The sequence below is a fragment of the Armigeres subalbatus genome, chromosome 2 (assembly GCF_024139115.2).
Source record: "Armigeres subalbatus isolate Guangzhou_Male chromosome 2, GZ_Asu_2, whole genome shotgun sequence".
Lineage (NCBI taxonomy): Eukaryota > Metazoa > Arthropoda > Insecta > Diptera > Culicidae > Armigeres > Armigeres subalbatus.
The window spans coordinates 65,033,010-65,049,492 of record NC_085140.1 but is presented as its reverse complement, the minus strand read 5'-3'; the positions used below and the strand labels follow the sequence as shown (position 1 = coordinate 65,049,492).

The 16,483-nt window shown below is 39.7% G+C and overlaps 2 protein-coding genes across 4 annotated transcripts in view; both read left to right on the top strand.

The window, feature by feature from the left end:
* LOC134208769 (neurexin-4) overlaps window positions 1–16,483 on the top strand; it is a 98,795-nt gene that overhangs the window by 41,929 nt on the left and 40,383 nt on the right. The window lies entirely within an intron of this gene.
* On the top strand, window positions 2,726–3,893 carry LOC134214470 (L-aminoadipate-semialdehyde dehydrogenase-phosphopantetheinyl transferase). The gene has a single exon (XM_062693834.1). It carries the CDS (start codon window positions 2,991–2,993, stop codon window positions 3,867–3,869), a length of 879 nt encoding a protein of 292 aa, XP_062549818.1. The 5' UTR covers window positions 2,726–2,990; the 3' UTR covers window positions 3,870–3,893.

Below are 16,483 nucleotides of genomic sequence, written 5' to 3'. Positions count from 1 at the left end.
AAAGATGCAGCCCAATGGGATTGTACGCAAAGGTGATGCAGAACCATGTATGTAATGAGTGTTATTTGTATTTTAGTTTGTGTGTCTTTAGTACAATGATATTTTACTCTTCTCAAAGTCTCAACATTAACCCTCGGTATCGTTGCGTTTAAATTTTCTACAACACCCACTTCCAACAACCGTAATCAATGCTGAAGGTTTACGGCTGCAAACTGAGGATTAGAACTAAACTTATTGTTGCATTAATTTGACTTCAAGGCGATGCACTTATAGGTTTGGTTGATTTATCGAAACCCCCTGTTAGAAAATTATCAATAGTAAATAATTATCAATATATTTTGGATATTGACTCTTCCTTGATCGAATGGTCCAAGAAAATAGAGAATCCATCGAGAAACGCCTGAGATATTAACGTTCAAGTCTATCATATTTAAAGTGATGTTTTTCAATTTTTCGCAATCGTAAAATGTACCCCAATATAGAAAAAACAGACGTGGCCCCAAATCAAACCTGTTTTTCTCTTTATCTATGACGAAAAGCTTGGAAATTAATGTTTTAATTGGTTTATTTCTTGAGAACAACGTGCTACGCTGTTCAAGCTGTACAGAAATAACCTAAAAGTAGGCAATTTATCGGTGAAACGTTGGGCGGAACAACACAGGCAGTTGGTAACAGGACTAATTTCCATGGCGTATTTCCAGTGAGACTTTGATTTTGGGCGTAGTGCATGTAATTTCCATTTCTGAAGCTAATATACACTTAGCTGCATATTTTGGCATAGCACATCGAAGAGAAAGGTAGTTTTCATCTATAATATGCAAAAAGTTCAATTTTTATTGAATATTCACTAAATAGGAATTGATTTACAAGCTCGAAACTTGGAGAGCAATTTTCTCGGTTTCATGTTAATGGAATTCCGCCCTTTTCAAATGTTGGTCTAGCATTATAATACTGACTGATGCACTCCAGCATCCGTTTGTAAAATTTGTAAAACAGGATTTGTAAAAGAATGAGCTCTCGACATTACTGCATGTCAACCAATATAAGAGCCACAGTTCAAGTGCTTAATCTACGCTGTATTCTTCAGTAGCTGCTAATTCGTATTATAAGCTGGTATCATTTCAAAGTGTGAAATGTGGAACCGATACTATCATTAGCCGCTTCCTTCTTCAAGCATTTAATTAGATTGCAAATTATGCAAACAAGCTAGATTACGGATTACGGTTGCCATAATAACACCATTTGCACGATTCCATATGCTCCGATCGATGCCAACCCTATCCAGGTGGAAATCCTCCTTTACGAAATTATGTATCACTTTCCGGTCCATCCTCCCACATCTTCTGAGCTGTTGGAAATAGACAGCATCTTTGCTTCAATGGAGCAGTGCACGGCTGGTTATCCAATTCAGTGGCGGTTGGTGGAAAAGAGGCGAACGTTTTTCACAAGTGTGAGGGATTTCTGTTTACCACTCTCTCAACGCCGAGTGATTTATGCGGCCTGTTCGGCCTGCACGCTTAAAGTAAATTACACATCGCATGAATAATTTTCACACATGACGACGATGACACGAGAGAATAGCAATCTGTGTGAAAATTATGTGTAAGACATGCAGAGTCGCTGTGTAATGTATTTTATTCTTTTAATATGTGTAAGAAACTTTGCTTCGAACTGTCAAGTCCATTTTGATCGCCATGATGGCGGTTGCGTCCGGCATGCACCGCAACGAAAATTACTTTTTCTGTGGATTTTCGTTATGTTTCGATACGATACAACTAAAATGTGCGACTATAAACATCGCACTTTAGTTTGGTCATATCGAAACAAATGGGGACGCCTCTGGAATAGTATAAAAATGTTGCGATAATTTTCAATTTACATGAAAAAAATATAATTGAGGTTAGGTCCGTTTTCCGACCGCTCTCTCACTGTGTGAAATGAACTCATCAGAAATCGTTCACCGTCAATTACACAAAAATGAGTAACATGGCAGTTACTCATAATATGTGTTGTTCCAGGTTAGGCCCGTTTTGTGTGAACGAAACACAAAATTGTGTGAATGACTTTAAGCGTGTGCAGAATCTTGTACGACACTGGCGTTAACTAACAGGCTATCTTGTTGAATGGGGACGCCTCTGGAATAGTATAAAAATGTTGCGATAATGTTCAATTTACATGAAAAAATATAATTGAGGTTAGGTCCGTTTTCCGACCGCTCTCTCACTGTGTGAAATGAACTCATCAGAAATCGTTCACCGTCAATTACACAAAAATGAGTAACATGGCAGTTACTCATAATATGTGTTGTTCCAGGTTAGGCCCGTTTTGTGTGAACGAAACACAAAATTGTGTGAATGACTTTAAGCGTGTGCAGAATCTTGTACGACACTGGCGTAATTAGATTATGTTGACCTGGTCAAATTGACCTTTCATTCTTTAGTTTACTTTCTTCTCAATGTATATAAGAGTGAAACGTACGAATGAGGTTACACTCGTGTATGCAAACTGCTCTATTTCTTAGCCAATTTTTTCGTTACGTTGATTGTGTAGAAAAAATGTCCCACTAGCCTTCGCGGTTTATTTCTACTGTCTTATGACACTGGCTGCTTCCCCATTTCATATGTTTATGTTTTCGCCCGCTCTTCGCTTTTCTGTTCTCAAATTCTCACAAAACGCACACTAGCGTAAATGGGGCTTCATTTGTATTTGTTCCCAGCGAAATTTCAAAGTTATACAGTTGGCAGCTCTAGCAGCTGTCAAACAGGTTTCCATTCATTATCAGAGTTCTCACCTAATCATCGGTCGGTGTGTCATTTATACGATTGTGTATATTTCCAATTACCCAGCATTTCACGTTTGTTTTTTCCCCTCGCTGGGATGTTTACAAACTAATCTGCCAACGTCGCGATTCACCTTGCTTTCGGGAAGCATCCATCGCCGTACCGTTGCAGTACTAGAACAACGCAATAAGTCGGATGTAAAACGACACCATGTCGCTCCGCAATGGTGTTCACGTACGCTGGGCCTTTGACCTAGCTAGTTGGCGACCGAGCTTGACGGATATGCTGCTGGCGACGGCATGCATCCAGCCGGAGGAGAAGGCCCGGCTGGCGAAATTTGTATTTCGCGATGATTTCAACGCTTCGCTGATCGGGCGGTTGATGATGCGCCGGTTCGTCCATCTGGCTACTGGGCTGCAGTACGATGAGATCCAGTTCGATCGAGATCTGAAGGGCAAACCGTTCCTGAAGAACGAAGGCTACGTGATCGATTTCAACGTGTCACATCAGGGGCGTTATTCGGTGCTGGCAGGGCTGGTGACAGCTGGGGATGGGTTGACAGATGGACGGGTGGCAAAGATAGGTGTTGATGTGATGAAAATTGAGTACAGCGGAGGAAAACCGTTGGGGGAGTTCTTCAGGCTGATGAATCGAAACTTTTCCGATGACGAGTGGCGGTATATAAAGGGGCAATCGAGCGAATCGGAACAGTTGCAGGCATTTATGCGAAATTGGTGTTTGAAGGAGAGCTATGTTAAAAACATTGGCGTTGGGATTACGGTTGATTTGAGGAAGATAAGCTTCTCGATCGGAGGCAAGGTGCTAGATACAACGAAAGTTGTCTGTGATAGTAAGCTGACGCTGAATGATGAGCTGCTAAGGAACTGGCGTTTCGAAGAATCTCTGATCGATAAAGATCACTGCGTGGCGGTTGCTTTGGAGAATTTTGCTCTCGATACCGATCTGACAGAGAACTGTTTCGAAATTATTGGTTTTGACACACTGGTGGAAGGGCATAAGCCGCTTTTGGCAATCGACGAAAACTACTGTGGTGGTATTATTAATAAGGAATATAAGAGAGCTAAATAAAGATGATTTATATAACATTCTATATGCACATAAAGTTTGTCTTGTTCATTCGATTGATGACGGTTATTGATTAAACTAGCGAACGCGGTTACCCATAAACCACTAAATCCAACATGGGATTAACGGTTCGCAATCACGAAAAGTCATCACGACAACTTACAGGCAATGCTATGATTCATATCGGGGCCAAACATTTTTTTTTGGCAAACATCCTACTAATGGCAACAAACAAGAGTGAGCTTAGTTTGTTTGATCTATACTCAAATTACACTATTTCTGTAGGTACCTTATCCAGCTCTTTTCGTTTCGTATACCGTTGGTTGTAGGACAGGTGTAAAGTTTTTGCACGACAACACTTTGCGGCTGTCTCGTTGCCCTCGTCGTCGCCAATCGGTCTTGTAGAAGTCAAATGGCTTTAGCAGTGGTAACGTTTTTCGCGACCCATCATCGTCGGCGGGCAACGCCTGTCGGCAAAGTTTATCAAATTACGCTAAAAGCCACATCGCTACCGTGTGGCCTGCAGGATGCCACACTCTTTTGGTTAATTTCCTGCTGTCACGCAACAATCGTGTTTTATCAGTTTTCGAGGCAATGGGGCACATGGTAGACAAGCTATGAGTGAGATTTGTTCGACTACGATTTGGAACCTGTCCCGGAGGAGGACTCCACTCGGCTATTAGAAGTGAAGTTTTTTTTATGGATTATCTCATGGGAATATCTTATACTGACGGTTAGGTGTCTGGGCAAATTTGGTATACGTAGCACATGGAGCCATTTGATAGAAGTTCGTTTTAATGAATGCTCACATCGCAGGCGATAGTCATGGGTGGAAATATAACAATATAACATTCTCTCGACTACCAAAATATCCCATAGTCGCTAATGTTTTGCGTACATTTTCCTGGCACTTTGGATTTCGAATGGCTGACTCTCAACTGGCAACTGCTAACTGCATTTAAGCATTTTTCTCTTACTATTTTTTTCTCATTTATCTGAACAATTTAAATTCTACGAATATCTAATGCAAAGATATAAGATTCTTCGCATCTGGTAGTGAGAATCGAATTTTTTGAGTTGAGATTATTAGATCTAGGCTGTCCTATCAACAAGAAATAGCTTAGTAGTTGAGTCAATGTTATTTCCTTAAATAATTTTCCTCACTTGATCAGTACAGTTGCTGATGAAGAATGTGTGTAGCCGCCAGAGACTCTAAATACTGTTGGCTTGAGAAATGGGTTATGAGTGATTTGACTATGCGTCCAATTTGGGAATCTCGAGCTCATTCACTAGCCGCTAGGTTGCGAAGGCCGACGGAGGTCCTTCGTAGTTTAGTTGGTTAAAGCACCAGCACCAGAAGGGAAAGTGGTTACCTCCATTATATTTTTCAAATCATTTTCTTCCACTTAATGTACATTTTAACATTATTTTTTTTCATAACATTGTAAATTTATGTTAAGCCAGGTGGTATTAGAATATTGATACATATATTTGTTTCGATATACGATATTTTTTTAATGATATTTTGCTTTCAATATATCCACCATTGTGGGTTTTGAGTAAGTTACCATCAGCGTGTGATTATATATTAATACCTCATCGTGTCAATCGGTGAGCAGCAAGCCATGACACGGCATCTTCTTGTCACATCTCTGTGGCGTGCACACGCACCCACGGAGAGCTGCTGTTATCGCATTTCGCATCGACCATTTGGGGTCACACATCTTGGCGATCCTGTGGCCTGCCAGGAGTTTTTTTTTATCCTGACGCTGATTTGGAAGGTCAGTGGAATTAGAGTGGTTAATGTGTGAAGAATAAATTTGTAAATAAAAAAATTACAAGGCAAGGTGGTTTGTATTGCGTTCAGCGGATTCACAGCGGATATCCAAAATTCTCTTCAGATATCGGAAATTCACGAAGTTAAAAAACGTGGCTTTCACAAAGCTTTTATTTTGGAGTTATTGGCTAGTAGTACTAATTTACATAAATCTAACATTTAAGTATGCTAACTCATTCAAGTATGATATCTCTGCGAAATTTTAGATAAATATCATTTTCTAGGCAGTTCAACATCGATACGTTGGAGGTCTGCTTGATGGTGTTACTATGATGTTTCTTCAGAGATCAGTATTATAACACTAGGCAATAATTTAGTTTAACATTTAAACGATAAAATCTATTGACTTCCATATCGTTGATCTGCGATTGAAAACCACGCAGTGAAGACAAGTTTATTTTGGAGTTCGGTTTAAAAGGAATTAATCAATTATCAATAATATTTATGTTAGTTAGTTAGTTAACTTCGATATCGGGATGATTGTTTCAGGTTGAAAATGCTTCGTTTTAGCCTGTAGACTCGATCTTTCTTCCTGCGAACACCAGGGCCATGTTTATGAACATCTACTTCTCAACCTTCCCGTAAAGGTACGCGGTTTTGCAATTAAAATGTAATGAGTCATGTAACTATTCTAATGGTTTTCCCCATTATCTTCTCTAGGCCCACGTCAACCGATATATAGGTTGCCATTTTCAACAGCGACCGATTCGTCTGCTCGGCAGCTTATTGTGGTCCTTAGCCTCTGACTTCTCATTCAGCACATAAACTGGGGATCACGTTGTTGAAGGGTCGCAATAGTCGGAATGCGCGTCCAAAATTCTTCAACTTTCGCTCCGTGACATTGAAGAGTGGCTTTTGCTTTCCCTCAAATGTGCGATTCCTTGAATTACTGCCGCGGAGGCCGAACAGCCGGTGTCACAGATACTGATCCAGCTGATTTAAGCTCTTCCATGATCTTCAATCTCCAGCGACGACTTTACATCGACGACTCATCCGTGTTAGTCGAAATGCATCAGGGAACTTTTTTTTCCATTTCGTTGCTCAGTTGTGTGTGTCACCAAATTGTATTATTTAGTTACAAAAAATATTTTCCCAAACTGTATTAATGCAAAGATGGCAAGAAGCAACAAGATACCCGACTTCTATGATTCTACGGAGACACGATAAGCGCCCCAAGTGAACAAAAACAGAACTAGTACACGGTTAATTATAATCGATCATCTTTTGAAGAAATGTCAATAAAATAAAACAATAACAACTGAGCACCTTGCAAACAACTCATAAAAGACGATAGCCTAAAACAGTTTCTTTAAAAGTGAATTAGCAAGATGTTTACCAATCTTATTTCCATTTAATGAAGTGCGTATAATAATAAATTATGTTTAAGGAAGTGAGACCCTGGACCGAGTTTTGTTAAAACCAGGGTATCAATAAGAGCAGTCATATCTGCTCGATGCATTTCGCTAACTCGATGCAACTCGCTAAATCCATTTTAGCTTTAGCCATCGTTTTTCCCAGTTAATCCTGCAGCAGTAATATCTACACTAAATTAATGATTTCGTGTGTGTTACTTCTACGTGAAGTTAAACGATTTACAATGATATGGAAATGCTAATATCATCTTCCAAACTTGGACGTACATGTTCATGATAGCATTAGAGGCGAAAGTATAGAATTGATAGTTCCGTTAGGATACGGCAGGCATGAAGAATGTTTTTATAGAAGTCGATTTGAAAGCGAGCGGAGGGCAATATTTGTGATGGCACATATCGCACGACCTTCCTTCTGCCAAGCTCCCGTATGAAGGGGGAGGGAAGAATATCAGTGTGGAAGCTGATATATCTCCACTGGCAAAAGGAAGGTGGTTTGACTTGCTCATATGTGTGCCTTTCTCTGCTTTGTTCTCTCCGAGGCAGCCAAGTTGGTTGCGACGAGACGGACGCAATGAGAAAACAGAACTGTGCAATAAAAATCCTATTCGACTAAATGCTGATGTCATATTAGAAATTTGGGGACAGTACTCGTCGATAGCAAATCCTTCCGCACGCGATGGCATATGAGCAAGTCAAACCACCTTCCTTTTGCCAGTGGAGATATATCAGCTTCCACACTGATATTCTTCCCTCCCCCTTCATACGGGAGCTTGGCAGAATTAAGGTCGTGCGATATGTGCCATCACAAATATTGCCCTCCGCTCGCTTTCAAATCGACTTCTATAAAACATTCTTCATGCCTGCCGTATCCTAACGGAACTATCAATTCTATACTTTCGCCTCTAATGCTATCATGAACATGTACGTCCAAGTTTGGAAGATGATATTAGCATTTCCATATCATAGTAATATCTACTTCGATTGCAATATATGTTTCATCGAACGAAGAAGCAACTTAGATGAATTTAGGCCACGAATATGAGGATAACGGAATTGATGTTGCTAGAGAAGTTGAATTGGGAAATGTTGACATCGATCAGGAAGCACACCATACTAACGAAAATACAAGGAAAGCACGCGATAATTATTTGGTCCATGATCATGATTACGCATTGGATGTTGAACGAGTTATTAAATCTATTGAGCGACTTGTTATTGTAGAGAAGGAGTACAGAGTTTTAAAGAAAAAAGTAAGGAGCTATCAGAAAAATATGTCTAAACAGAAATCACGAATCAATCTCGTTGCAGAAACAAAAAACACAGATGGTGTTGCCGTGCAACTGACGTTTGTGTTCTTTTTTTATATTTACATTCTCGATACACGATAAACAAAAACCTTCAAAAATAGTATTAATGTTTGAGTTTTTGTGCAACAGATGGAAGCACTTTCATTGATTTCAGTGTCTCCGTGAAATATATGAAAAGTTTTGAACTCGGTTGTGAGTTTTGACTTTAAATGTCAGTTTACTTGTCACAGTTATGCTGATACCAAAAAGGGAACTTAGCCCTAATGGGAGGAGGCCAAAGATGCCACCTTTAGGTCCAGCCCAGCTTGGTTTTGAAATAAAAAAAAACAGATGGAACTTAATACTAATTACTACACGCAAAAAAATGTTGCGGTCGAAACTACCATTCCGAGGGTTAATTTAAGAATACGCACCGACGATTTTCAGCAGACAACAAACCCGTTTGATTTTACCATGCGTGCAGTAAAAATCAACTTTGGTCCTGGATAGACCTGTGCGCCGCCGCGCCACGCCGCCGCCGCCGACACTTATTGACGTACGCCGACGCCGGTCAAGGTGTCGGCGGCGCGCCATACGCCGATTGGCTCCACGCCGCCGAGTTTCGTATTTCACGCCGATGATTGGCCAACACAAAAATCACAATATGTATTGCGTTTGCATCTACCGGACCAAGGCAACCTATCAGGCATTGATTAAATAGCTGTTATACCTTTAGCAGATTTGTTTTTATCTCTGTCACTTTTACCGGCATTGGCGTGTTAAATGCTAGGTCATCCAAGAACTTCTTGGCAACAGACCTACAAATCAACGAGCGTAGCGATGAACTTCTAATCTCATATGTAACTTCATGTGGAGTAACCTCATTCTGGTCGCATTAGGTGGTTCATCATCTTTTTAAAGGTTTGAATGTTACATATCTTAATTGGTCTAGTGCTTACATTTGCGGCTACAAGTCAACTCTATGAAAGTTGGATTTGGATTCCCAGTCTGGTAGGATTTTTTTAAACTTTCCTCAGCATGGAGTATCATTGTGATAGCCTCGTGATATGCGAATGCAAAAAATGGTGGCTTGGCTTCTGGAGCTGGAGCACGATGGGACACGTGACCCATCAAATTGAACATTTCCTTCACTCCTTGTACTTAAATTGCCAGAATTGTTCTGAAAAACGGGTTCAATTTATTTTTATAAAAAATCCCAAAGAAATTTTTTGGATTTCCTGAAATAATGTCCGAAGGACATCCTGGAGGAAATTCTGAAGGAATAATTGAAGAAAATTCTTAGAGTTATTTTGGAATTCGTACGGAGATATCCGAAATTTCGTCCTAGAATTTTGGAAGCAAATGGTGGAGAAAATTCCGAAGGAAATTCTAGATGAATATCCGAGGCAGAGTAGAGACACTTACGCGAAGATAGAGAAAATCTCCTTTCAACAGTGTAATCCAACAGACTAATAAATAAATACGCAATACTTTATTTTGATAAACAATTTCTGGGTTTTCTTGAAATATTTTCCAAAGGAAGTCCTGGAGAAAGTTCTGAAGGAATGAAGCTAAGGAAATTGCTTAGAGTCTTGAGGAATTTCTGGATCTATCTTCGTAGTAATTTTTGGAGGATTTTCTGAATTTCAGAAATTCAGAAGGAATTCTTGGAGGAATGTCCAAAAAAATTCTTGAAGGAATTCCTTTGGAAATTATATCTGATATCTGAAAATTCGTCCTAGAATTTTGGAAGGAAATGGCGGAGGAAGTTCTGAAAGAATTACTAGATGAATTTTCGAGGGAATGGAGTGTCTTATGGAATACCCGGAAAAGTTTCAGAGAAATTGTTAAAATAATTTCCGAAGGAATTTTTCAAAAGTATGTGTTTCGTGTACAGTTATCCATCATTCTGGCTTGAGTCTTGCTCTGCATACGGCGCCGCCCAATATTACAGTCGAATTTAAATACCATTCTACTTTCAATGCACTGCTGTACGAAGAGCAAAAAACGGAGGCAGCAGACCCGTAAGCAGAGACACTTACGTGAAGATCGCTGGATCTCCTCTCAACAGTGTAATCAAACAGACTAATAAATAGATTCACAATCCTTTTTGAGCTTTTCGAGTGGTGGCTTCTTTGAGGAAGGGCGCGTCAAATCCATTACAACTGTTTCCAAAAAGAATTGTTGAAGGAATTCCTGATGGAATTGTCAAAATTAATCTTAGAAGATTTTTTATAAGAATTTCCAGAACAATTCCTTAAGATATTTCCTAAGGAAAATTTCAAAGAAAAAGCTGGTTTCATTTGTGGACGTTTTTGAAGGAATTCCTGAAGAAATTCCCGATGAAATTCCTGACAGAATTTTTGAAGGTATACTAGAATGAGTTTCTTGATGTCTTACCGAATTAATTCCTGAATATATTTTCTAGGGAATTATTTAAGGTATTTTCGAGAAAATCTGTACAAATTTTCGACGGAACTCCTGCAGTAAATTCCCAGGGAATTCTTGAGAATATCCGAATATCCGCAATCTCGATATTTTGGGAGTTTTTCTTGGCATGTAGTCTTGATTCTAGAGTCAAAACTGAATTTGTTTCACTACTGTCCAGATTTTCGAAGAAATTCTTAGAGAAATATAGGAATTTCTATTTAAATTTCAATAGCTATTTGTTTGAAACATCCACTAAAAAATCCTTCATTTAAAATTCTGTTCGAAAATCTTTTCAGGTTCTCTTTTGAATATTCCTTCAATAATAGAGTCGGAAGTTCCTCCAGGAATTTCTTCGAAAATCTCTTTAGAGAGGCCACAGGAATTAATATGGACTTTCATCCAGGGATTCCATCAGAAAATTTTCCGGAAAGGCCTTTTATTTATTTTCCGGACATTCCTCTGGAACTTCCTCCAGGAGGTCCTTAGAAAATTCCTTCAGTAAGCTATATATAAATATTAAAGAAAATTTTCGGAGATCTACAGGAATTTCTGGAAAAGTCGCTAAAGGAATTTCAGGAGGAATGTCCGAAGGAATTCCTAAAGGAAATTTGGAAAAAAAATCCTGGAGAAAGTTCTAAATAAATTCCAGAGGAAAATTTCGAGAGAATACCCTAGAGTTTCAAAAGAAATTGTTAAGGAGTTATTGAAAGAATTTTTATTAGAAAAATCCGAAAACAAATTCCTGAAGGAATTTCTAAGAAAAAAATCCTAAGTCTAATTCCAAAGACTTTTTCCCAAAGGGATTTCCGATTGTATTCCTAAAACAGTGTACGTAGGCATTTCTATAGAAGTTCTTGAAAGATTTTCCATGCGAATTTTCTAAGGAATTCTTAAAGGAATTTTCAAAGGAACTCCTGAAAAAGTTATCCAATGAATTTCTAAAGAAATTCCCAAAAGACTCCGTAAAGGAATTTCCGAAGCAATCCCTTTAAAGTAATTTGTATGGAAATTCCTGAAGAAACTTTTGAAGAAATTTCGGAACGAATTTCCGAAGAAATACCCAAATTTTCAAAGGAATTCTTAGAGGAAGTTCTGAAGGAATTCATTAGGGAACATCTTAATTAATTCTTAGAATTCCTTTTTCGAATTTTCTGAGGAATATCTTGAGGAATTTCCAAACGAATTTCTGGATTTGTATCCAAATTACTTTCCAATGAACTTATGTGCTGTGATGCGGCAATGTCCTAGTGGAGGATGTGATGTAAACTTTTGCTGTGGACATACAAGCTACACCTATTAGGATGTTCACCCCATTAGTCTGACAGTAGCTAGTAATTGTACAAAAAAAATAATAAAAAGCATCATATGCCTTGCTGTGTGATACTTTTTTTCTCTGCTCAAAATTCTTCACGCCGATTCACGCCGCCGCCGCCGAACATTGCTTACGGCGTGACGCCGCCGACGCCGCCGCCGCCGGTGTAAAAAAAGGCCTCACGCCGCCGCCGTTCACAAATACTTCGGCGCACAGGTCTAGTCCTGGTGGAATGTTGTTGCATGAACTGAATCAGTGGTGAATTTGTCCGAATCCGTGGTTAATTTAACTGAAAATTTGTGGTTGTTTTAAAAACATGGCGTAGTCTACAAAATAGTAACCGTTACCATGGAATTTTTTTCTGTGTATAACATTGGATAAAATTTGGTCCATTAGGGAACTGGTCTAAACATCAAAAGGAACATCAGACGAAACGAAGTTATGTGAAAACCGTCTAACCAGGGAGCAATCCATCTTTCGATTGAAATTCTGCCAATCTGTTAATGTTGGTGCAGTTAGATAATAATTGCGATACTAACTCTTGTTTCATGCAAGCGCAAAAAAAAATTGGCCAACTTTCCTCTGGTCATGCGAAACAATTCGGGGCTTCCAGGCGTACCGTTTTGTAACAATGCAGAGTAGAAGAAGTGGAAGGAGACTTAAGGCCTGAATTGTGGTTCTCGGGCTGTCTGCTCACTGGGGGAAGGGAGATTACAGCCTTGGATAAAGCCTCTGATACTGGGTTTTACAGGAGAACTACTCAGCCCAACAGGCAGCTGTGTCTAGGCTGGCTGAGGCTGGCGATACTGGTGGTATCATCTGCAAGAACGTTCTGATACTTATGGAGTATCCCATACGCTTTCCTGTGTGTTTGGTATTTTGGACTCTGGCAGAAGTAGTGTTCAACCAAGTTAGAAGTTAGGAACATCGCAGTCTTCACAGGGTGTTAGGAAGCTAATGCCCAAAGTTGTGGAAGACCCTGGTGTGACCGATTTTCGGCCGGGGGTGACCTACTGATCACCCATATTGTGGAGGTCTGTCCAGGAAGAGGTGATGCTTTTTACATACCGGAGTTGCGTGTTAGTGGATGTTCTCCAACTGCGGTTCCAGTCTTTCAACAATCCATTTTTGTAACCGGGATCCGACTCCACGGCCCGAAAACGATCCATCCGGCGAGAGAGGAAGCTTTGACGCAGATTTCTGCCTGCAAACGATGGCAAGATGCCAGCATCTACTGATGTGGATGGTAGTAACCCAGAAACGGCTCTAATGTTCTGCTTGAAGGTAGGCGGCAGAGTATCGATGAGTTTACAATGGGATAAGCAGCCTGACCATTTCGTAGCCGAAGCGCTCTGTTGTTGGTCCTGTGTGGTTTGGACCAAGTTCGAACTAAATTAACTCTAGTTCTGCAGCTGAACTTGACTCCACAGAATCACGGCAGCAAAGTGAGGTCACGATCTATGGAGACTCCGAGTACCTTAACTATTTTCCGGTTAAAGATGGAGTATTCCCTCAACTTTATTCTTAGTCCGGATAGCTGAAACCTTCATACATGCCCACGGAAGCACTTTCTGGCGGACTTGGAAAAACCCGCTAAGGTATCCCAGCGGAGGACGGCACTAGCTAACGGCGTAGAAGTAATGTTTTATAGATATGTTACACATTGTACATAATTATGCATGTTACTACAAAAAGCGACGATTGGGGGCCAATAGATCCCTTTCTACTCAAAATATTGTTGGCCAAATATAAAGATACTTTTCTGAAAATGGGGGAATTGTTCTTCAGGAAACTAAGGTATTGCTCCTAAAACACCCCCAGAAATTCCTACCAGAATATCTTCCGTATTTAAGTCTGAAATTATTTCAAAACTTTATTTGAAATTTGTTTAGAATTTCAAAAATATTTCACTTTAAAAATTCCTTATGCACTTCATTTGGAAAAAAAAACTTATTTGAGTTTCTCCTAGATTTGTTTCAGATACTATTAAAATTTATCAAAAAAAACCCTCCTGGGATTCAAACCATGAACTCCATCGCGAGTTTCCTCAGGAACTACTCTAGGAAACTAGTTTATTTGTGGACGCTGTAGCGCCCGCAGCGGTTTTTTTTATATATAAATAAATGGTTCATTAATTCATGCATTAAAAAAATCAAAATTTTCAACGTCTGTTGTCTGTGATTTTTTTTTATCAAAAGCTGTGTCTGGTTATCTAAAGTTGTCACTGGTTTTGTTTTCTGCATCTGATAGTAAAAAAGAATTGAAGTGTCGAATATTTTGTTTTTTTGTGATTTTTTTTGTTCCCCGCGTGCTGCGTCTGATTGGCTAGTCACCGGACAGACAAACAGGGCTTTTATATATAGTATTCTCCAGGAAATCCGTTGGGAACTCCTTCGGGTACTCCCACAAAAATTCGAAGAATGTCACAAAAATGGTTTTGAGTGTAAAAAGCGAAACGCGTTGGCATGGCGGCGAGGAAAAGCTTAACAGGTCCTTGTGGTACGCCAGTTTCGTCCTGGTAGGTCCTCGAAGCTTGATTTAGTGATTTCCCATGAGCACTTGGAAGGGCGCCCGTTTGGGAATGCCAAGATGTTGCCGGAAATCTCCACTCACTCAGCTGCTAGAGAAGGCGTCCATGTCCTGTTGAACGCTTTTGGAATTTCGAATCTTTAGAGCCAGCGAAGTAGGAGCACGTTTCATAGCATGGGCGGAAGGCATGCTGCTGAAAACTGAATCTGCCATCTGCTTCGAGTTTTTCTCCTAGCCGGTGGTTCACCAACCTTACGACGATCTTCAACATGAACGAAGTCAGCGAGATTGGCCGGCATTTCTTAACGTCCCGGGATGAAACACTGGTTTTTGGGGTTGGCATTACACCACTCATCTGGTAAGATTTGGCTGGACCAGGCCTGGTTGACCGAATCGAAAAAGAGTACTTTAGCATGGGGTATCCTATCCCATCTGGACCAGAGGACTTTTCCACTACTCTTAGAAAGGGTGAAAGATAATTCAGCAGATGTGGAAGGCTGGTTTGATGGGGATTTCGGTATGTTCGCTGATCCTTATATCTGGAGGCGATAGTTTATCGGAACTCATGTGGATATTTGCTCACCGAATGTTTCGAATTATTCCCCCAGTGCGTTAGACAAAGCAGGGGAATCGGAGATGGTACAGCAGATTTGCGCTTGCCATTGAGTCGGGGTAACAGAATCGTGGTAGTCTTTCCGTTGGTTCCTCTTGACCTCTTGAATGGGTGACCAGCATTCATAATGTTTCCCTTTGTACAACTTTCATTCTGGCCGGTAACTGGTTCGTGGGATTTTGGCACCGGCAGGTTTTGGCACATATGAAAAAAGCCATGATTTCACTTACGGTGGAAATGTTTACAAAACAAATATAAAAATGATCAATGCACCCTCGGATTGCGGTACAAACTATAGGTCAATATATTGTCACAATTTTTATTGTGCCTTATAACAAAATGACAACTATTGTAATCATTTTCCAAGGCTACCAAAGATGTGCAAAATTTATCCGCAGTACAAAAAGCACGTGCTATCAAAGCCAGTGTTGGTAAAAAATCAAAATCTCAAAACTCAGAGCTGAATTAAATCGAACACGATTTTTTACGATTGAAATCCCGCTAAGACTAATTCGCGCTTGATGCGCTCTTCTTCTGAGTTGTAAATCACACAATCACAATCTTACAATTCATTGCTGATTATTATCATTCTGACTCAACTTCTCATTGTTTTGATTTGAAAATGCTTTGAAATCATTAGTGAGTTAAAGAACGATTCAATCTCTCACGAATTAATCAACTCTGAAACCAAAATTCATTTATGGGTGAACCAAGTGAGCGGAGTGAACTCGACCCTCTGACGGATGGAATCAACATGACAGTTCACTATTATTGTTGTTGTTTTTTGTCCCAAATCAAAATTTCAGTTGTTTAGACAAAGCAAATTGCTTCACGTTCGTCTTGGACAGCAGTTTAAAGAAGTGATAGTGGAGTGAATTCGTTGAATTTTGTGTATATTTTCTGACTTTAAGCTTTGTGAAATTCAAAGAAAATATAGAGATCTAAGCCTTTTACCATAATTGTGTTTCAGTTAGGAAGAAATGAAAAATTTCACACCAAACAACAACACACTAAGGAAAGCGAAGAGGATGACTTTGTTTGTCGATCTATGATAGGAATGATACGCCGATGCTTGGATGTTTAGGGAATGTTTGAAACCCAAAGTGGTCAAAGTTATCTCAAACGGGCGAAAATGTCTGATGCGGGACTGAGAATGTCACCAAAAATAGAGGGAATTTATCTGAGGACATCAAAATTAAAATAGAAGAGACCTCTTCCGACGATTTTGTTATCTGAC

What these genes read in the sequence shown, in the direction of transcription:
- LOC134214470 (XM_062693834.1), top strand. Translation starts at nt 2,991, where the DNA reads ATGTCGCTCCGCAATGGTGTTCACGTACGCTGGGCCTTTGACCTAGCT.